The sequence below is a fragment of the Fusarium flagelliforme genome, assembly GCF_020744385.1.
Source record: "Fusarium flagelliforme strain FIESC 12 MPI-CAGE-AA-0113 chromosome Unknown B0J16scaffold_1, whole genome shotgun sequence".
Lineage (NCBI taxonomy): Eukaryota > Fungi > Ascomycota > Sordariomycetes > Hypocreales > Nectriaceae > Fusarium > Fusarium flagelliforme.
This window is the reverse complement of record NW_025763503.1, coordinates 5,774,035-5,795,402: the sequence shown is the minus strand read 5'-3', so window position 1 is coordinate 5,795,402 and position 21,368 is coordinate 5,774,035. Positions and strand designations below refer to the sequence as shown.

General features: G+C 48.6%; 9 protein-coding genes and 1 non-coding gene across 10 annotated transcripts; 6 read left to right on the top strand and 4 right to left on the bottom strand.

The window, feature by feature from the left end:
• Positions 1-2,704: 2,704 nt before the first annotated feature.
• Positions 2,705-4,787, top strand: B0J16DRAFT_35397 (uncharacterized protein). The gene is made up of 3 exons (XM_046129344.1): positions 2,705-3,055; positions 3,259-4,048; positions 4,098-4,787. The coding sequence occupies exons 1-3, from the start codon at positions 2,812-2,814 to the stop codon at positions 4,486-4,488; spliced, it is 1,425 nt and encodes a 474-aa protein (XP_045989795.1). The 5' UTR covers positions 2,705-2,811; the 3' UTR covers positions 4,489-4,787.
• A 266-nt stretch (positions 4,788-5,053) lies between these two features.
• B0J16DRAFT_t19 lies at positions 5,054-5,125 on the bottom strand. Its single transcript has one exon. It is a non-coding gene; the product is annotated as a tRNA-Arg (tRNA).
• A 118-nt stretch (positions 5,126-5,243) lies between these two features.
• On the bottom strand, positions 5,244-7,120 carry B0J16DRAFT_35388 (uncharacterized protein). The gene is made up of 2 exons (XM_046129342.1): positions 6,937-7,120; positions 5,244-6,884 (listed from the first exon to the last, which is right to left on the bottom strand). Exons 1-2 carry the CDS (start codon positions 6,952-6,954, stop codon positions 5,514-5,516), a joined length of 1,389 nt encoding a protein of 462 aa, XP_045989794.1. The 5' UTR covers positions 6,955-7,120; the 3' UTR covers positions 5,244-5,513.
• A 1,419-nt stretch (positions 7,121-8,539) lies between these two features.
• Positions 8,540-9,880, top strand: B0J16DRAFT_329938 (uncharacterized protein). The gene is made up of 2 exons (XM_046126377.1): positions 8,540-9,330; positions 9,388-9,880. Exons 1-2 carry the CDS (start codon positions 8,950-8,952, stop codon positions 9,808-9,810), a joined length of 804 nt encoding a protein of 267 aa, XP_045989793.1. The 5' UTR covers positions 8,540-8,949; the 3' UTR covers positions 9,811-9,880.
• Positions 9,634-10,918, bottom strand: B0J16DRAFT_35363 (Diphthine synthase). The gene is made up of 3 exons (XM_046129323.1): positions 10,724-10,918; positions 10,548-10,672; positions 9,634-10,498 (listed from the first exon to the last, which is right to left on the bottom strand). Exons 1-3 carry the CDS (start codon positions 10,856-10,858, stop codon positions 9,895-9,897), a joined length of 864 nt encoding a protein of 287 aa, XP_045989792.1. The 5' UTR covers positions 10,859-10,918; the 3' UTR covers positions 9,634-9,894.
• A 573-nt stretch (positions 10,919-11,491) lies between these two features.
• On the top strand, positions 11,492-12,472 carry B0J16DRAFT_329936 (uncharacterized protein). Its single transcript, XM_046126376.1, has one exon. The coding sequence runs from the start codon at positions 11,549-11,551 to the stop codon at positions 12,263-12,265; it is 717 nt and encodes a 238-aa protein (XP_045989791.1). The 5' UTR covers positions 11,492-11,548; the 3' UTR covers positions 12,266-12,472.
• A 330-nt stretch (positions 12,473-12,802) lies between these two features.
• B0J16DRAFT_261326 (ubiquitin-conjugating enzyme/RWD-like protein) lies at positions 12,803-13,406 on the top strand (the record flags this gene model as incomplete). The annotated part of the gene is made up of 2 exons (XM_046123271.1): positions 12,803-12,968; positions 13,042-13,406. The coding sequence occupies 2 exons, from the start codon at positions 12,803-12,805 to the stop codon at positions 13,404-13,406; spliced, it is 531 nt and encodes a 176-aa protein (XP_045989790.1).
• A 103-nt stretch (positions 13,407-13,509) lies between these two features.
• B0J16DRAFT_35345 (glycosyl transferases group 1-domain-containing protein) lies at positions 13,510-15,251 on the bottom strand. The gene is made up of 3 exons (XM_046129314.1): positions 14,872-15,251; positions 14,628-14,821; positions 13,510-14,570 (listed from the first exon to the last, which is right to left on the bottom strand). The coding sequence occupies exons 1-3, from the start codon at positions 15,107-15,109 to the stop codon at positions 13,614-13,616; spliced, it is 1,389 nt and encodes a 462-aa protein (XP_045989789.1). The 5' UTR covers positions 15,110-15,251; the 3' UTR covers positions 13,510-13,613.
• A 1,375-nt stretch (positions 15,252-16,626) lies between these two features.
• Positions 16,627-18,363, top strand: B0J16DRAFT_378589 (cation efflux family-domain-containing protein; the record flags this gene model as incomplete). The annotated part of the gene is made up of 3 exons (XM_046130931.1): positions 16,627-17,303; positions 17,361-17,579; positions 17,631-18,363. The coding sequence occupies 3 exons, from the start codon at positions 16,627-16,629 to the stop codon at positions 18,361-18,363; spliced, it is 1,629 nt and encodes a 542-aa protein (XP_045989788.1).
• Positions 18,364-19,680: 1,317 nt separating this feature from the next.
• On the top strand, positions 19,681-21,209 carry B0J16DRAFT_35296 (mitochondrial carrier domain-containing protein). Its single transcript, XM_046129282.1, has 2 exons — positions 19,681-20,301; positions 20,356-21,209. Exons 1-2 carry the CDS (start codon positions 19,962-19,964, stop codon positions 21,024-21,026), a joined length of 1,011 nt encoding a protein of 336 aa, XP_045989787.1. The 5' UTR covers positions 19,681-19,961; the 3' UTR covers positions 21,027-21,209.
• The last annotated feature ends 159 nt before the right edge of the window (positions 21,210-21,368 follow it).

Sequence of the window (21,368 nt, the reverse complement as noted above, 5' to 3'; positions counted from 1 at the left end):
GCCGAACCTCTCAAGCCTCTCCACAAGCTGCGCAACAACTTTTCATCATGAGCGATCGACCATCAAAAATGGTTGGACTTGAGCCTCGCAAAGTGGGTTCATTCGATCAGCGGTCAGTTTAGCCGCTCCGACAAGATGACCAAGGCAGCTGGAGGACGAACGGGCAGGTGGCGGGGAGGCTTGATATAACTCCGGTAACGGAAGAATCATATCTGGTATGGAGTTGTCATGACAAGACACAAGACAAAGTCTGTGGTATCAACAAAGATACAATGCATGCAGTCGATCATGAAACATTCCACTGCACGATTACAGCTGTACAATATGTGTGTGCTGGGAGTTACTGTTTCGTCCGTAAAAATATTCAACTCTCACTGTGAATCTCTTCCCTCCCACTGGAGCCATCGGCAATCAACCACCCCCAAGATCAGAAGCTCGAGCCCAGGGCGGCAGTGAGAGAAAAAGGCGCGCTGCATCACAGGCTAAACCATAAACTCCACTCTTCATCCACCTCCACAGGTAAGAAAAAAGATTTTTTTTGTTTCGACTTTGCTGCGATTGGATTAGCTGACATCGATTATCCACTTTGTTTTAGTTTCATACAAGCCGTTCAAATCCGTCTTGGAGTGTTGAAAAACTTGACTGTTAAAGCCTGTAAGACGATACCAGTGAGTCAGTTTAGGCTATCACAATATCTAGTTCGGCTTCTCTGCCTCTGTCTCCTAAAACTTGGAGGTTTAGATCCATGCAGGTTAAGTAGATTCTGTGCATAATGTGAGGCTCGTGCCACACGAACACATGGCTCTGTCTTACAACATCAAATGGGATGGATATCATGGAGCAATCAAATCAAACTTTATTCGTTAGTATTGAAAGACGTTGTCCATGGTATCCATAATGTTCTTCATCTTTCCAATGTGATTATCGGTACCTTTATTGGTATTAACTTCAGTCAAACGTTCGACGGATCGAGATAAAAACGTTCTCTTCATTCAACCGTCCTCCACTTCCATTGCCAGTGCTCTGAAAGTATAATGCTCGGTGCTTTAAGAAAGTGCAGCCATAGGCAAGCTTGGTATTGAACCTACATTTGCTTGCTCATAGGTCGGATATTGGACGGCTGTGGTCAGGAAAGATGTACACCAAAATAAAGTGGCCTAAATCCTGGTGTAAACTGCCATAAAGTATCGAGATTATTTCGTCTCTTAGGTCTTGGGCCAGGTTCTCTACTACTCTGACGATGATGGCTTTCTTGTATCGACTTACTATCCCATGGACTTCTCCAAACAGAAAGATTGATCATCGATAATTGCTCCCTTTGAGAAGGTGTTCTTGAAAGCATTAACCCCATCAACTCAACGAGGGATCAAGTGTACTCGTTGATAACTACAACAAGAACTTTGAAATGCTGAATGATAATATTTGGGGTGCAAAGCCAGATTGCGTGTATAACATCCGTGGCAACTGACCAAACTTCTAAAGCCGAGCTCAAACAGAAGTTGCATTTCCTTGAGACCCCAGCTAGCCACACCTCAAGTTTCCGGGAAATATATCTAATAAAGCTACCTACACAGCTACAGTACGTGATTTCAAAGTATACATACGATTCAAGAGGACAAAGAAGGGCGTGACTATACATAACTTGGACATTAAGAGGATAGTTAAGAGATACTCGCTGATACAAATCTGTTTCCCTCATATAATATGACTCCTGGGCATGGTCTTCTTCAAGACTGGAAAACTCAATGGTCCCGGGTAGGTGAACAGGGAAGTGGTAAGAGTACCTACACAAGGGGTACGACGACGTGCATTACAACTTTTAGTTTCCAATAACACTGTAGTTCAACAACTTATAAGACATGCTACGAATGTTGATACACTGACCATAGGTAGCCGAAAAACTATGCACCTTGAAGAGCATTGGTACAAGACCCTCGTGGAAGTGATGATGTGCACATACACCTCCACTTACAACATGCATGCTCAGCAGAGCGAGATTCATCTTCTTACGCCTCACGTAAAAAGTGCAGCTACTCAGACCTGTAAAGTTCCGAGATATACTGTCTATTATACATCGTGGTATTCACGAAACTGCAACAATTTTTCGTACTCAGTCTTGGGTGACTTGTTCCTGGGTGACTTGTTCCTGGGTGACTTGTTCCTGGGTGACTTGTTCCTGGGTGACTTGTTCCTGGGTGACTTGTTCCTGGGTGACTTGTTCCTGGGTAAAAGCCTGGCTGCTGAAAGCACAAGAGACGAAATATGTAACATAGTTTATATCACTTTAAATGGGACTTTGAGGTTGTTTTATTTTGATCGCTGCACTTGTAGGCGTAGAAGTCAGTTTTTCTGATATGGATATTCTGACTTATTTATTGTCTGAGGCTCAGGTTGTGACGCTTAGCCCCACACGACCACATCCCAATCGTCAACTCCAGGTTTCATTTTCATTTCCAATCCTGGAACCAACTGAACCGCGTCTGTACGCAAGCGACCAGCCCAGCCTCCCAATCCCACTCTCACTGCCACTCCCGCTCCGACGCCCACGCTTACCTGAAGAGACCTGTCGCTCATTCTCCAAGAACCTGACAGATTAATTGAATTGATTGGACCCCATTCGTGTTCCATCACCAGCCAACTACAAGCCTGTCCTCGCTCACACACGCGCATCCGATCCCTCCCTCCCTCCGATCCCTATCCCTCCCACTATACGTTGCGCTGCTGTCTGCCGCTGTTACAGCATCCACAGCATAGCACACGTTGCCGCTCGAAGCGCTGCACTGACGCCTTTGACGCCCCGAACCGATAGCCATGTACTCCGCCGGCTACGGCTTTGGCAACAATGCTGCTCCTTCTTTCAACAGCCCTGCCCCACAGCAGCAGTCTGGAGCTCAACCAGCCGCTCAGCAGATGATGTATAACCAGCAGCAGCAGTTCGCCGGCATGACGCCTCAGGGAGGCTTCAACCCTGGCGCGAATCCTCAAATGATGGCCGGTGGTCCTGGAGGCATGATGCCTAACGCCGGTATGCAGCATATGGCTGCCAATGGTCAGAGTAGGTCTCATTTCTGTATTCGAACGCGACAATCCATCGAACCTCGGAGTACGCGCTTGGCTTCAAGACTCTGGTTAACGCCAGAAGTTTTACGATGACTGGAACAGTTGCGCGACACCTAGAGAGCGCGGCGCAAACTACTCCTCGACGCGACACAACCTACGCCATCGTTCTGATCTTAATAGCTAACATGTTGCGCATAGTGGCAGGATTCCAACAGCAATTCCCGGGTAACCCATATGGCCAAGTCGTTCCCTCGTCGGTCGCCCCCCAAAACTTTGCGCCGAACTACATGATGGGTGGTGGTATGCAAGGCTTTCCGATGAACCAGGGCGGTATGCCTCAACAACCTCAGATGATGCAGCGAATGCAGCAGCAACAGCAGCAACAGCAAGCGCAAGCGCAGGCGCAACAGCAAGCGCAAGCGCAGGCGCAACAACAACAGCAGCAGCAGCAACAGCAACAACAACAGCAAGTTGCCAATGCCGGTGGCATGGGCCAGGCCTCCACCCCGCAGAGACCCCCGAGCGCTGCGCAAGGAACACCGAATAATGCCTTACCCTCTCAACAGGGCCAGTTCCCGACTCCTCAACCTCCATCTCAGAGCCAAACCCCAACGAACCAGCAGCAGCAACAACCTCAACAGCCTCCACAACTACAGCAGCCTCAGCAGCCCCAAGGGCAGATGCAGGGGCAAGTGCAACAGCAACAACCGTTATCCGCTGGTTTATCAACACCCCAGACGCCGACTTTCTCAAATCAAGGGCAAACCGTTAATGGCGGCTCAGCAGCTGTACCGCTAAGCCCTGGAACCGAATCACGAGACAAAGAGCGTTTCGCTTTACTATTGGACATCAACCATGAACTTCTCTACGAATCAATTCAGATCCAGGCGACGCAACAAGAGTTGAAGAAAGAAAATGCTGGTGCCGGAAACCCGGGAGACAAGAAGCCATCAGATGAGGAAACGCAATTGCAACAAGATTACCTTCAGTAAGTGGTTTAACTTGTTGTTTTGGAACCCCAACTAACAGCATGACAGGTGTATGAGACGATTACAAACAAACTTGTCTTATATGGCGGCCCTTGCAGATCGAAAACCCGAGGTCAAAGTTCCGCCTTGTCCAGCATATCTCAGTGCGCCACCACTGAATCTTGCACTTAAACTTCGCGCTCCTGCTGTAGGAGGACCTGAGGGCACAGAGAACAACATCGATCCAGTTGCAGATCGTGAAGAGCGAAACAACAGCATCAAGGACCTCTACTCCAGGTTACAGGCCGCATTCCCCGGATTTGATCCCAAGAAAGAACCCGCTTTCCGTGGGACCACACAAGGGGGACAGAAGCCCGGCAACTTAATGGGAAACCAGGCCAGCCCAACAGCTCAAAGGACGCCAAAGATCACAAATATGGGGGCTCCGCCAATGCCTTAGTCTGATATCGGCATTGAATTTAAAAGATAAAATTACAAGGTGTACATTGGATGACGGTTCATAGATGTTTCATATGGAAATCTTTCTTTTCTTTTGCTGGCTGGTTTGGTGTAATTCAATTCGTCAACGAATATCATTTGCATTTTGCTTCAGAATAGGGCCTGGCTTGGTTTGAAAAGCGTGAAGAGTAGCAAATTAGAAGCAATTTCTGCAGGAATAGTGTCGTGTGAGAAGCGTTTAGACTGAGGAACATACTATATGTAAGTGGTGATTGAATACATCTCTCAGCGATATCTTGCTTATCTTGTCTCTCGTTCAGGGATCGTGACACTGCCAATGTGAAGAACGGCCAAATGTTGTTTTCAGTCGCGTGGCTGTGATGTCCAGAAACTCAATTCATTACTCCTCGTAATATTCTATGCTTGAAACCTTCATTCGATTTACCGTAGCTGGTCCAAGGAGGCCTCTGATCTTAGGATTTCGATACCATGACAATCTACAGGGCAAGAAAAACAATATGCTGTTTAGCTTCCCTCATGATGTCTATATAAACGACAAAAAGATATGATCACGCTGGGGATCGAACCCAGAATCTTCTGATTCGTAGTCAGACGCCTTGCCATTGGGCCACGCGACCTCGTTCTTTGATGGGAGTTGCTTGCGAAATTGGCATCCAAGATCACTCGCTGGTCAGTTTCTTCGTTCATGTCACAAAATTTAACAAGACCACCTCAGTATATCAGTGAAGGTTTATGGTTTATACACAAGTCTTGGTCATCGCAGAGCATTTGTTATGTTGTAGATTCAGGCTAGGTACTAAATACACTTAGTAGCCTTCAGACCGTCAACTCCGTTCCATTTCATCAAAAATCAGCAGCCATAGCTCCAAGGGTATCTAGTCATGTTTTGGGACATAAAGGCATAATCGTCACTTCCCGTATCGCCTCCCATTTTTCGCCGCCCCCTTTTCAACGCCAAGTTTGTGGCTACGTGTGAGTGGTCATGCTGATGTTCTGTTAGCTATACTATTCATCCATCCAAACATCCAGTAAAGACGAGCCTGAGTGGGAGTGGGAGTCTCCACAGCAGGGACAGATGCCCTCTTCTTCGCTGTCCCAGTCGACGTCAACAGACTCGTACCCGGTTTGACGGGAGAATTGAACCCATTCGCGCTTATCGACGTCTCGGTTGATAGGTACTCGCTTCCAGATCACAGTCTCTTCGTCTCGGTCTGAGGTTGGGTGCCCTTCTTCACTCGGCGCAGGGGGCAAGACTCCAAGTCTAGCATGCGAATGGCCGTGAAACGTGTCGTCGTCGTCATCGCTGTCCTCCTCCTCGTCTTCGGGCTTGGAAGCTCTAACCACTCTAGCGCACCATTTCCTCCCTTTGAGGCGTTGAAGGTACTTGGAGCGGGCCATGTACGCAGCTGGGCCATCAAGATACAGACCTTCATCTTTGAGCATACCACTCATTTCGGCAGAGGCTTTCAGTCCAGTATCATCGAATGGCATGCCTGTGACTTGAAGTTCATTCAGTGTGCAGCCGAGCTCGTGGGCGCAGATGTCATGTAATTCTGAGCCAGAGAATGGCAGAAGTGTGTCTGAAAAATTGACAAGGTCAATCCGGAGGGAAACCAGGGATGGCAGCATTTTGGGTCGCAGTTGCTTCCTGTTTCGGTAACTCGGATCGAAGGGTGCACGAAGCCCCTCGAGGAAGTCGACAATCTGATTCCAAGTGTAGCACCGGAAACCGCCCCGGATAAGAGGAGATTCGGTAGGGCGCTGGTGAACCTTCAAGTGATGGTCCTTGTTCAGATCGGCGTGATAGCGGCGATCCAACTTGTGTCGACGAGACGGCTGGTCGTCATAGTATCGTGCAATGATACGGAAGTTGACATGAGTGATACCCCGACGAAACTCGGCAGGAAGGTCTGCAAAGACACGTACGGCCCGAGGGGTTGTAAAGGTGAACGAATTCGATTCCCACAAGTATCGGGTACCCTCAGCATGAAGAGCTTTGCAGGTGGCTAGAAAATTGATGGCAATCTGGTTGCCCTGCGCCTTCTCCTTGTCCGACAGATTCTCAGGTGTCAGAGGGGACAAAGGGTCAACAATCGAATTGGGAGATTTCATGGCGAATTTTAGGATTCGGAGGATGATTTCCATGGGAAGATAAGGGGCTTGAGTGGGCATGGAAGATCGGGTCTTGCGCTTGAGGGGGTTGGATTGCTGTATATGGTTCATTGAGACAGGAGACCAAGAAATGCCATTTTCACGCAGAATGCGCTTCAGCCGCATGTTCTCCTCCGTAAGAGACTGATTCAAACGGCGGTGCGGATGGGTGAAAGCATCCTTTGCCTGGTCTTCCTTGTCTCGACATTCCCAGGGGAATACGGTCTATATGTGTTAGTCAAACCATGGAATATGATATCACTTGGAAGACACCAACCGGAGTACTGTTCGACATTTTTTTCAATGAAATCGAGAAAACTGACAGAAGCAGATCGTTCTTTCCCAAATAGCTCCGCGAGTGTTAGCAGGCAGAAGATAATGAACAAGACCGCGAAGATCGGTTGTAAGAAACAGACGATCAATATTTGAAAGTGGAAAGGAGTGCCCTGCAAATAGTCCGTTGTACAGGTGAAAGACAAAAAAGTTGAGACAAAATGAAGTTGAAGGAATCGAGGCGAACTGAACCGGGCAGGAAGCCTAGAAATAAATAAAATAACGTAGGGGGCTGCACTCCTGTTGCGCCGGCAGTGAATCAGTCGTTTGTTGTTTCCTTTGCCGTGATGCGGTTTAAAGAAACGATGAAGATAAGTGAGTGGGAAATGGAAAGATGCATCCAACCAGGCAAACGCTCTTTGTTTGCCCCGTAGCAGACTTGCGAGGTATAAGACGGCGGCGGCAGAGGCGCGAAGCCTCAAAGTTCGGGTTGCGGTCGCGCTGGTTTGTTAAGATGGGTGAGGTTGAAATGAGTGAGAAGATGAGGGCAAAGTTGCTGAAGCTCGGGTGGAGGTTCCCTAAAGTCTGCTGTTTCCCTTCTCGTCTCTACGGCACTTCTTAGGTTGTGTGACGTGATGCGCTCCGGGCAGTCGAAGACGGAAGGCACGGTGGAAAAGGCAATAGCCCGACCGCGGGGCAGTGGCAGGCAGTGGCAGGCACTACCTACCCGCCTACCTCATGGGCTTCGGTCAATAAATGTTGCAAGACATGATAATTGAATGAATTTAACAATTCTCTTATAATTTATCATATTTACCGGAGAGACTACCAGCCTACGTGTTTGTGTTCGTTCGCCAATTCTTCAATTCATCTTGATACCTCTGTCTGGATTATCTACGCATGAAGATTGGAAAGTTAAAAAAAAAAAAACCATTGCAAGAGGTGCACTTGCCGTTGCCGCTGATTGAATTTCCCCAAAAGCGGCAGCATATGCGATCGAGATCCTGCCGTTAAAGAAACTCGTAAACAGAGGCAGCCTGACCTAAGAAAACGGCAGTACCGTTGGTTTTAACAAATATTTGCCTTCCATAGAACAAGCGTGAAAGTAAGCGCATTGTCATGTAAGTGCCCGTTCACGTTGATAGGCGCCTGGTAGTCGTATGTTGTTTGTAACAGTAAAGGTGCCAGACAGACTTGCTGCTTCCTTTGATACTGGATAGGTACCTATCTATTATACTGTCAACCTTTGACAAATCTTGACCAGTGATATGATCATATGTCAAAAAAGGCTGGGTTGGGTTTGAACACTTGAAACCGAAGTCAGCAATAGGGTCGAGTGCAGGACCCTGATGATACAGCTCGAGGTGATTGATGACGGTCAAGAATTAACGATCAATCTACCTCAGCACGATCCTGGTGAGTGACGGATTTGTAGCTACCCCTGTCCTACATGCCACCAGTTCCATTTTATTTTAAGAACCCATGGCTGAGGATCTTCGCTGAGGCTGCAACTACACGGTTCTGGCCCCTCTGACCCCTGTTCCCCGCTACGCTCCAGAGCTTCATGGGGGAGCGGTTGTGATAGCGTGGTGAACTTCTCGAAGAAGCATTCACTTGCCAACCTGTTTGTATATCAGCTTGATAGTATCTTGATACTATAAAGGATTTACTGCCGAGGTTTATGCAAACTGCCCGAAATGTTTCTGGAAAGATAGACCTATCAGGCTTTTGCAGATCGAAGAGCAAATCAAACTGTCATCGTCCTGTACTAAGGATCCCACCCAACGATTGCCTCCAGGTATATAAGCCTCCTGTCATTCCGAGGTGTCAATTGCCGCCAGAACTTCCGTGATCAAATCAAACACTTCTTCAAATAGCTCCTTGATTGGCAGGCAATCGTGATACAACCTCAACAAAACAGCCTCCGTCTCCGAATCGATTGTGGGTGTGACGTCACCATTCATCGCAGCTCTCGATCCCAAACACCCCACTGTACCTGCAAATCAACAGAACATCGATGATGAAATCGCTACGATTGTGCCATGTTGGCTTGCCTGCATTGGTACGTAAGCAGGCAGCTCACCCGAGAAGGTATATAACTCTACTGGGTGAGCTCCAAGCTTCACGTTCGAGCTCTGATCTTATCTTCAAACACATACAACAACAACAAACCGTCAGATTAATCACAACCACATCAAACAAAATGTCTTTCTCCAATGCCAACACCGGTGATGCCCCCGCCGACCCTTACAAGGCGGCAAACGCCGATGAGGTTCCTCTCCAGACCAAGATCGAGGACCTTGTCAACTTCATCACCAAGGAGAAGTTTGGCATGATGACCACTCGTGGTTCTGGCTCTGGCAACCTGGTCTCCCGCTGCATGGCGCTGGCCGCCACCGTACGTCTGCTTAAGCTCCTGTACTATTTGTGTCATGACTAACATACCTATCTGCAGGAGACTGGAGGCATTGACCTTCTCTTCCACACCAACACTGAGTCTGGCAAGACCGACGATCTCGATGCTGACCCTCACGTCAACGTTTCCTTCATCAACGCTTCTGGAGAATGGGCTTCCATCGCTGGAAACGCCAGCATCAGCACAGATCGCAGCCTTGTTGCTAAGCACTACAGCCCAACCCTCAAGGCTTGGCTCGGCGACCTTGGCGACGGCGTTCACGACGGATCTGAGAATGATCCCCGTATCGGTGTTATCCGTGTCAAGGCCGTCTCTTCAACATATTCGCTTGTCTCAAAGAACCTGCTGAGCCGTGTTGCCGACATTGCTTCCAGCACTGTCACCGGCAAGCCTGCCTCGCCCAACACCTTGAGGGAGATTTCGGAGGGAGATGTGCGCTCGTGGCGCGCTTCGCGAGAGTAATGGTCTAGATAAATACGAATCTCGCTTGTACAATAGGATTTTATATCAATGGCGATACGAATTCATGACAACGTTAGTACACAATCAAAGCTGCTTTCCGTATTCGGCATTCCATAGCCTGTCCCACTTCTCCTTGTCAACAGCAAATTGTCGCACGTAGTCGAGCTCCAGCTCGTGTGTCCTTCGTCCAAGAAGAACAAGGCTGTGAAGAGGGGGGCCAAGCTCCTCATCAGTAGAGCAGAGTTCTTCCAATGTACCAGCCACGAACTTCTCAGTCTTGCCTCCTACACGGGCAGCGCCGATGGCCAAACTATCCTTGGTGTATACGCCTTCTTTGCGCTCCTCCTCGATTTCAAGCATTTGCTGGGCACACTGTCCTACGGTCATATAGCGAGGGGGCTCGTAGACCAGGCGACCACGAGCCATATTCTCGAGACTTTGCTCCTTGACCTTGATATCCACTAGAACCAAAGTGTGAAGTCCAATCTGGCGATTCTCCTTTATGCGATCGTAGAATGAGGCGGGCTTCCAGGTGTCTGTAAAGAAGACCATGGACACGGTTTGACCAAAGTTGTAGAGCTGAAGTCCGCAGGCGCCGATACCGGACATGATTGAGGCGTTGGGAACTGTTCGAACGGGAATCTCGAGCTCTCGTGCACGAAGAACGAGGTCGGTATGCGTTGTGGCACTTGAAAAGTCAGTGTTGAACGTAGGAACGTCAAGTTTCCAATTCATACCCGAAGGGATCTCCAACGACAAGAAATGCGACATCCTCGTTCTGCGCATTGCGGAGGATCTCTTCACTGTTGGACTCGACCATCTCACGGTCAGCTACTGTAATAGAGCGTCCATAGTATGATTCCTAAGGATCATTGTTAACATATAGCTATAGACCATGGTAGGGGATATATACCAAGACGGACTGCTCAACAAGCAGAATGCTAGTGTATGCCTCGAGGTAAACTCTGGAAGCCTTTTTGACGACTTCCAGACCCTTGACAGTGATATCTGTCTCATCTGAGAGACCAAGTCCCACGAGGTACAGCATGATTAATTCTTTTCACGTTGTAATATGGATTGTAATAGTGTCTTGTGGTGAAAAATTGTCTTGGGTCGCGATACAAAAAAAGATGCCCCGCGGCGGGGTACTTTTAGCTTAGCATTTTCTGTCTGTGACCTCATCTAGCGCATGCAAAACCCCTGTCACTTCTATTGTTCTTGAGCAGATGGATCCATTGGTCTATTGCGAAAACTATAATAACATTAGTGATTTCCTACTCAAAGATATCTAACTTATGGAAGCTCGATTCTCATATATACTGCTGAATAGTAGACCAGCTGTCTGAGTCATTGTGTCTTTATTAAATACATCCAATCGGTAGATGAATGTCATGATTCTTGCTTACCTGTTAGCACTTTGGGCCTAGTCTTGTCGTGAAGATCAAATCGTCTTTAATTTCTTTTGGCAATGTTTCTGAGCTGAAGGAAGCATAAAATGTGAAAAGTCATGGCAATTACCATAGAGATACTGTTAAAGCTACCAAGGCATTCACAAAAACGTGCAAAGCCATGAGACATCGTTTTTTTTAAGACGTTGCAGGGAGCTCAAGTTGCGAAGCTAAACTTACGGTAAGGTTCCCGCTTTTTAGACGACCCTCCCATCCAAACTAAACCTGGACCAATTTCGCATTGCTTCTTAAACATCTTCCATCCATCCATCCACCCAACACCATCCACAATGCCCGATTCAAAGAAAGAAGGCGCCTATGGTGGCGCGCCATCAGGCGACACCGATTTCCGTAAGACATGGGATCTCGAGGAATATGCCGCCAAAGGCAAGGAACGCGAAGCAAAGGAAAAGGAAGAGGCCAAGGCGCGTTACGAAGCCAAGCTCGCCGGCAAGAAATACCACAAGCCTCTGACCGGCGACGAAACATACACATCCGCAAGACGCCATGTAATAGATTTTACACAGCAGATCGGAAAGACCCAGCTCGTCCCAGGAGGAGCAGGCGTGGGAAAGCGTGGTCGTGGAGCTGGACAATACTGTGAGGCTTGCGACCTCACGTTTAAGGACAACAAACAATTTATCGAGCACATTACTACACCACAACATTTGATAAACACGGGCCAAACGATGAATGTTAAGCGCGCGACGGCAGAGGAGGTTCACGAGCGTATCGAGATACACATTCGACGACAAGAGGATCTGGAGAAGGAGAAGCAGACCAGTCTACAGGAGCGATTGCAATTGCGGGAAGAAGAGGCTGAGAAAGAAGCAGAGGAGAGACGGCAGAAGAGAAGAGATGAGATGGAGAGGAGGAGGCTCAAGCAGGAGGAGGCAAGCAAGGTGAAGACAGAATATGGAGAAGATGTGCGAATTGAAGGCGAGCATGACGAGGACGACATGATGGCTTCGATGGGCTTTACTGGGTTCGGAACGTCGAAGAAGTGATGGATATCTGGACTATTTAATGATACCCCGTGTTCAACATGGTCAATCGAGGAATTGTAGTCCTCGATTGACCATACATCCTACTGCTCATGGATATTAGACATGAGTACTGTCGACATCATAAATTGGGTTGTTTTGGCAAAGATAGAGCGTTCAGGTCCTTCAGGTCCTTCAGTATATAAAAGATTGTTTTCAGCATGTTGAACGTCAGCTTCAAAAAGAAGCGATTGGTATCTATGGCACAAATAATAATCCTAGAATGATGGTATGATATTGCGAATTGCTTCATGCACGATCACGTTCGTTCTCCCCGAATCGTGAGCGGGGCCGTTAGTCCGACTCCCCCACCAGCCCGACCCTCGATCCACTACTGCCTTCAAGTATCACCAAGCTAGCTACCTATTCTACTATTTGATCCCACTTCATCAGGCTTAATCATCCAGCATACACTTCTACCACATAACGGTCTACTCTTGTGGTCTCTCTGAGGCCCAAAACTATATATAGTCCAGAATTACTACTTGGCGGAAAGACACAATGACTGCGAGCTCTGCCCCAGCGGCTTCGCTGTTGAAGCGACAGCTCAAGGAGATGCAGGCGGGCAAGGACATTCCTGGGATCTCCTGCGGTCTTGTCAACGATAACAACATCTTTGAGTGGGAAGTGATGCTCATGATCAGCGACGACTGCAAATACTATGGCGGTAAGATCATGTCCTCTCCAACCTGTCCAACTCTTCATAACTTTGAGCAATGCTAACCTATGTGTGCTTCTAGGAGGCAACTTCCGAGCCCGTCTATCATTTCCCCCGAGTTATCCGCATATGCCTCCCTCTCTCACCTTCCAGGATCCAATCCCCTTCCACCCAAACATTTACGAAAACGGAAAGCTCTGCATCTCCATTCTACACCCTCCCGAGGACGATGAGTACGGTTACGAAGATGCCTCTGAGCGCTGGAGTCCTGTGCAGACGCCCGAGAGTATCTTGATCAGCACTATCAGTCTCTTCCACAGCCCCAACGACGAGAGCCCTGCCAATGTAGAGGCTGCGCGAATGTTTCGTGAGGAGAGGGAGGGCAAACACAAGGACTTTCGAAGACGTTGCAGGAAGTGCGTGAGAGAGAGCCTCGGAGAGGATTAAGGCGAGATGGGTATATATGAAGCGTTTATGGGTGCAGGATACATGCAGTCCGACGGCATGTGGCTGTAAAGGCCGCGACGACAATCATCAGTGTTTGGGATAGCGCCATGAAGCTTTAAAGTGTTTTATAATCATTAAGATCGAACGACTTTCTGTTCCGCATCCACAGGTCATGCAATTATTGGCTTCTCCAAGCGATAACAGTATCTAAGTACTATCTTCGTCCACGAGCCCGATGACTTTACCGACTACACGGTCCCATTCCTGATCCCATCTCAGAGCACCTTCGCTAACGGCACCATCCTTCAGCCGGGACAGCTCTTCACCTCCAGTGAAGCTCAACAACCGTGTGAGAATATCAGTCAACTCAGACGAAGTTTCAAAACCACAGCCGTTCTGTCCCTCCTTCACGAGTTCGCTGAAACTCTCAAAAGCTGCGTAGGCTGCAACAGGAAGACCTGCGCCAAACATGTCTACCACTTTCATAGGGAGATCGACTCCTGAACTAGACTTGTGTAGTGAAATTCCGAGATCTGCTGAAGCAAGCAGCGAAGCGTAGTCTCTAGTGGATAGCCATGCTGTTAGAATACGAATACCAGGCAACTTGCCCTCGTCTTGGAGCGTCTTGATTCGTTCTAGGTAGTGTTCCTTCTGTGGTCCCTTGCCGGTGATAATGGCAAGTATCGGCGCGGCCTCAGCAGAGCTGGCATAAGACACGAGTGCGTCGAGAAGAAGGCCAAAATCTTCATCTGGTGTCCATGAAGTACTGCTGACGATGAGACGTACTGCACCCTCTACTATGTCCTTGGCGACGGTCTTTGTTTCTGCGAGCCGAGACAAGAACGCATGACGCTCTTTGGTGGAAAGGATTGGCTGGAAGACCTCGGCAGGTCGGTCGTGAAGTGTGTAGACAGAACGCTTCACATTAAAGGGCTTTGCCTTGAGTTGTCGAGCCATAGCATCAGTAACGGCAAGGTTAATATCACCCAAATAGCGCCCAAAGCCAGTTTCGTACCAGCGATAGATGGGAACGAGTGGCTTATAATACCATTTGTTCTGCGCCAGGATAGTGTAGCCATAATTGTGCCAGTCCACTACAAGCTTGCTGCCACGGAGTAGGGAGACCATCAGTGCAACATGGAATGTAGGAATAGAAGGTGGATTCTGTAAGACGTCAGGCGCTGTCAAGATCGAATGCTCTTGGGGTCCATGTCAACTTACTTGGATTATAATCCATTTCGCAGCAGGGGCATCGTACATCAAAGTACGGAACAAACCCCAGAATTGCCAGAGAACCTTGAGAGGAAGATTGAGAAAGAATGGCAAAGTTCCCCACTGAAGCACCTCTGGCTGTGGTGGAAGCGCATACATGGTGACTCGGGGGTTCCCAATAAGATCAGGATGTCTTGAGGTTTCTACTTCAGTGTTAGATATAAAAAAGTTCGAAAATTGGGCAGCGTATGACCTTTGTAACCGACAATATCGGCCTGTCGGCCATGTTTGGCCACACTCAACGCATGGTATTGCATGCGAGGACTACGGCCAACATCGCCGACGACGAGGACTTGGATATGATCATCTTCAGGCTTCTCAGCTGGTTGGTAGCGGGTTGGTATCAAGACGGCGAGACCACTCAGCAACCATACAAGGATGGCACAGCTGATGCCGCCTGCGATAACAGAGACAAAGAATGCGGCTGACATGTTGAGAGAAGGAATCGACAATCATGACATGGCGTTCAGGCTAATCCGTTTGGTGGTGCTCCGTTGCTACTAAATTGTCTTGGTTGGTGTATCCGTAGGTGTTGGTGCTGGCCAAGGCCACCTTGCATTGATTGGAGTGAGGTTCCACAGAAAGAATTAGCTGCCGAAAGAACAGCAGACGAAATAATTTAGTCATCTTATGGCAGCACTTGGGCTTCTTTATTTTGGCGACCTAAGGCTTAAAGGATAATTCTTCTGTTACCCACCTGATAATGCACGCTCAGCACTCTAAAGCTGTTTTTACGGCTTATATGTTATAGGTTTATGAGCAGGGGCAAAGCAACCAATTAAGAGGTAAAACGATCTTAATCGTAGGAATTAACCCTAGAAGATGATCAAACGCATGAAGCGAAAGGCAACGGAACATTTCAATTGCGTTTTCGTACAATTCTGTGGGATTCGATAACTCTTTCCATAACCTTTGTGATCCATTCCATTTCCAAACTTTCAGCCAGAAGAACCCATTGTAACCTCGATACCACCATCGCACATCATTATATTACACCTTCCTAGACTGCAGGAAAATGCCAAGGAGGTGTCGAAAAGCAAGATATCACACCCATTCTATCAGAAACGTCACAGTACGTCTTGTCAACATGCAAAGCAAACAGGCGGGAGATTATCGCATCACACATGGAGATGAAGCTCAGGGGTCAAGGTGCAACGCTGCTGCGGGGTGTCCAAAAGAGACTAAGCTAGAGCATCAAGGGCACTAACTTTTAGCGGGCAAGCAGGCCGCATGCAGGGGGCAGACCAACCAATTCAGCTCGGAGCCAGTAAGAATTGATCTTTCCCCAGCATCCCCGGCCAAGCTACAGGCCCATGAGGACCAATGCATGATCCAGTATCATCCCGTAGTAGGATCAGGAAGGAGCGATTGCACTCCAAGAATCAAGTGACTCTGAGATTGGATATTCACTTCTTGATAACTCACTGTCTTGACTTGACAAATACTTTCACCGACTCTCTAGAGTTCGCACTCATCCACCCAGCGAGTCAGTAACTTTTCTCGCCCTGAGAATTTTTACCCATCGGATTCTAGCTCCCAGTCCTCTTGGCTCCGTCGATCGCTGCTCATTCGGGTTGTCTCTTTTAGCTCCACGTGCTGGAGTCTCCTATCTCTAGCCCGCCACAACCACCTACGGCTCTTTCAGGCCTCGCCCGTCCGCCTTTGTAAAGGATCCGTGACGTCCCACGACCTCTTTCTACTCTTGTCTTTTATATTAGCGACACAATAAACCATTTTTGTGACGCGCCCGTTGCACAGAATCAATTTCCTACTCGACTGATGACGTTGCGATTGGCTTTCGAGGAGTCGTAAGGACTCTCTCCCAACTACATAGCGAACGACTACTTGCGCCGTCCATATCTGATCACCGCCTCCGAGCGACCGACTCTCCACGTATTGTACCCAGACCGAACTTGACTTCAGCACCACCGTCGAGCCTCGAAATAAAATGGCTTCTTCATACGCTTTGCCGACGTCTTCCTTACCGCACGCGCATCAGAACCATATGCATTCACACACACGAAATACCTCCCAATCGTCACTCAACAACCTTAAACGACAGTCTACTTTCTCCAACGGGAGCCTTCCTTCAGTGCCTGATGAGGATCATGGTCACGAAACTAACCATGACCACGGCAATGGGAACTACAACGCACACTCACACAAACCGAGCGTCCACAAACATGGACACAGACGTTCCCGCATGTCCAACACAAGCGCATCCATTTCCCGCGAGAAGCTCCCTCCAGCACCATTGAACACACTGGAGGGTTGGACAGAAGAAAAGACACCCGGAGGCAAGAGCATTCTCACACCAGGCCCTGCGTCGGCCAACATGACCTATTCTCCTCCCGACCATTCTCACGACCATCATGACCACCACCATGATCATTCACACAGCCATTCTCACTCGCATGATCATTCCCACTCTCACTCTCACTCCCACGATCATTCTCACAGCCATGACCATCATGGACATGGTCACAGCCACTCACATTCACACGAAGACGACAAGGGTAAAAGATCAATGTTCACGAGGATGATACTCCCATACACAACACGGTTTCCTATTCTGAATGCTATTCTGATCGAAAAGGACTCCAGGCGAATCTTCTACTTCATGGCGTATGTTTGACTTAGACTCGGGTTTGGAATGTTAGGCTAATTCGGATCTTCGTGCAGGCTCAACTTTTCATTCATGGCTGTTCAAGCATTTTATGGTTATGTCACCGATTCGCTTGGCCTTCTGAGTGACAGCATTCATATGTTTTTTGATTGCGTGGCGCTGATGGTTGGCTTGCTGGCTGCAGTCCTGAGCAAATGGCCTCGAAGCCAGCGTTTCCCATATGGCTTCGGCAAGATTGAGACATTGAGTGGATTCGCCAATGGCATTCTATTAATGTGAGTAACTTTCGGGACGTATGCAGGTACATTGCTAATGGCTGTTTGTAGGCTGCTCAGTGTGGAGATTGCTTTTGAGGCGTTCGAACGGTTGTGGGAGGGAACACAGACAAAGCGACTGGGCGAGCTGTTTATTGTCAGCACAATGGGTCTCCTTGTCAACCTAGTCGGAATGATGGCTTTCGGTCACCACCATCATCATGGACAAGACGACCATGATCACTCTCATGGAGGCGGTTGCTCTGGTCATGATAACGAGAACATGCACGGCATTTACTTGCATATTCTTGCCGATACCCTGGGCAGTGTGTCGGTTATTGTATCGACAATATTGACGAGTTTCTGGGGTTGGGCTGGATGGGATCCTCTGGCGTCGTGCTTTATCGCCGTTCTGATCTTCCTTTCCTCCAAGCCTCTTGTTTACTCCTCTGCGAAGCGACTTTTGCTTAGCATACCCGAGGATACAGAGTATAATTTGCGAAACAGCCTTGGTGGTATCTTGAATCAAAGAGGAGTAGTGGGCTATTCTTCGCCCAAATTTTGGCGGGATGATCACAGTGCTAGCCCGACAGGAGGCAAGCTACTGGGAGTTGTCCATGTGGTAGCCGCCCGAGGAGCTCCTTTGGAGGATGTTCGAGATCGAGTGCGCGAATACCTTTTGAGAGAAGGCGCAGACGTGGTTGTTCAAGTCGAGCGAGAAGGAGATAATAGCTGTTGGTGCAGTAGGCGAGGAATCCCAGCAACACCAGCGACCCCAACATTAGCATCAGCGAAGGCGTTTTAGAGGAGAAATTTGTTGCTACAGTTTGGCGAGATCGGCTTAGATTTGGGATATAAGAAGCTATAGAGGTTGATAGATGCGGAGTGTACATTGAGGAGGAGGAGGCATTGTTGCGAAACTGGAGGTACGACTCGCTTTGTTAAAGAAGGGCAGGCAACCACTTATCATTGGATTTTGTTTTTGGAGAAGTTCGATCAGAGCGGAAGCCATCAAGGTGTCGACGGCATCACGAGGTATCTAAGATAAGATGCCTCTGTATTTCTTGGATTGAGGATTTACATGGAGTAGTTTTGGCCAACAAGGTCATGCATGAGGCAAGCGGAGGATCACATGTATTATCACTTTTCTTTTTAGCATATATGATTCCTATCACAGAGAGGTGGGTTGTAGAACTAAAGGAGGGTGTATATCCAGCAATAAAGAAGGTTCGAATGACTGTCTATTTTCTTACAGCCTACTCTGTATCTTGGCTTTACTTTAATCAACCTGTCATGAGATCATATTAAGTCAGACAATGTTCAGTTCTGTCTTGCATGTGATAATGAGGTCTTCAACTGATGGAGATGCAGATTGTGGGGCTCTTCTCCAACAGTAACCTCAAGACTAACGAGTCGATGTAAGAGTCTAACGTTAGCAGACGGGATTGAGATTTGATCTACCGAGACGATACAACCACGGATGACTTCACTTGAGCCAAATCCCCAAATCCGACTCAATTCCGTGTGCCCGGGCCGCTTGTTAACCGCAACCTTTACAGCCTTATACTGGAAGCTCCAGTGATCAACCACACCAACTTCCTTGTTTAATGAGAGAAGACCGGCTAGAAAATAGACGGTCCAAGAGGTAGTGTCGGCCATTATTTCTTGGTACCCCACGAAACTCGGCTCATTACATGTGGGGAGTAGAACTCATGATGCGACCCCCCGCGAGCCGAAGCCGAGGCAAAGAAAGCCGGGGCCCGGGGTTCGTAGATTTTTTTAATTCTCTCTCTCTTTTGGGTATCATTGCCCCGGAAGACCGAGGGGTAAGATTTGGAGAAGGATTGAAGCTGCAGGGTCATCATCGCATTTTGGAAACAATGTTTGCAGTTGCTATTGGCTCAGTTTTGAGAATTAATTCGGTTAAACTGTTGTAACTTGAACTAAACACTAAATAGAGAACAGAGGTGGAAAGCTTCGAGAGAAGAGTCTCAGTTGAAGCAACGCCAACCGAATAGAAGCTTAGAAAAGAAGCCCAGTGACGTATTGAACTGATTCTTAGCTATAACTACATCTTATGTCTCCCCCGTTCCCTTTTTTCTCATGTCTTTCTGCATTATTGTATGTATTCCAAGCTCCATTGGTAAAGGCTCAATCGGTAGGTACTTACATCATCCTCCCAGAAGCTGTAAGCTCCAAGCTACACCCTCCCCTTGGCCGACCACCCCACACTCCCACTCCCACTCCCACTCCCACTCCCACTCCCACTCCTCCGCATTCGACAGTCCGAGGTTCATTCATACATAAACTATTAACCAAGCTTATACCCTTCTTCACCTTCTTTCTCTCTTTCTCCCTTCCCTCCTCTCCTCTCAGTAACACTCCCCTCTTCATCCCTTCACAATGTCCTCCGTCGACGCTCCAGACTCAGCCATCGAGGCCCGCGCTGCCGAGAAGCTCAAGAGCATTGCACCCGCTCCTGAACCAAAGGACGAATCCAAGGTCGGCGCATCCTCAGGACTTGCTCAGCAGGCTCGCGCGTTTGCTGCTGGTGGTTTCGGTGGTCTTTGCGCTGTCGTCGTAGGCCACCCTTTTGACCTTGTAAAGGTCCGCCTTCAAACCGCTGAGCGAGGCGTCTACTCCTCCGCTGTCGATGTTGTGCGCAAAAGTATCGCTCGTGATGGTTTGAGAAGAGGTCTCTACGCTGGCGTGAGCGCTCCTCTCGTTGGTGTTACCCCCATGTGTATGTTCCTCTATCGTCCCCAATGACCCCGCGCAGTGAACTAACCCTGCACAGTCGCCGTCTCTTTCTGGGGTTACGATCTGGGCAAGCAAATTGTCCGGGGCGCCGGTGAAGTCCCCGCTGGAGGTCTTACAATCGCCCAGATTTCGACTGCTGGCTTCATCTCCGCCATTCCCATGACTGCCATTACCGCCCCCTTCGAGCGCATCAAGGTCATTCTTCAGGTCCAAGGTCAGAAGCAACTCGCTCCCGGTGAGAAGCCCAAGTACAATGGTGGAGTCGACGTCGTTCGCCAGCTCTACAAGGAGGGTGGCATCCGCAGCGTCTTCCGCGGTAGCGCTGCTACTCTCGCCCGTGATGGTCCTGGTTCTGCTGCCTACTTTGCCGCCTACGAGTATATCAAGCGCAAGATGACACCTGTTGATCCTCTTACTGGAAAGCCCAGCGGCCAGCTCAGTCTTACAGCTATCACATGTGCCGGAGCCGCCGCCGGAGTTGCTATGTGGATCCCTGTTTTCCCCATCGACACGGTCAAGTCTCGTCTCCAGACCTCTGAGGGCAACGTTTCAGTTGGTAGCATCGTTCGCGAGCTCTACGGAAGGGGAGGTGTCAAGGCCTTCTTCCCCGGTTTCGGTCCTGCTCTGGCTCGTGCTGTGCCCGCCAACGCTGCTACTTTCCTTGGTGTTGAGCTGGCTCACCAGGCCATGAACAAGGTATTTGGCTAGACGAAAAGGGACGGGGCTCCAAGCTATTACAGGTAATATAAGGGGAAAAGCTACCTTGATTTTGTGTTTTCAACATGGATTGTTGAATGAATGTCGGACGAGGGTATAGCGGATGGAAGGCGTTGGTGGATAGGCATGTCATGACTTGTATTTTCCTTTTACCCTGACGGGTGCACATGAAGCAATATGCTAGCGCTTAAGCATACCTTCTGTTTCTGAATATATAGACTATGAGAAGTTAGATCTTGGGGTTGCTTTATATAGTGATCTATAGAAATCATATTGCATCATCTTTGCTCGACTTCATTCGCAGCGAGCCACGAGTAAAAGTGTATGATGTAC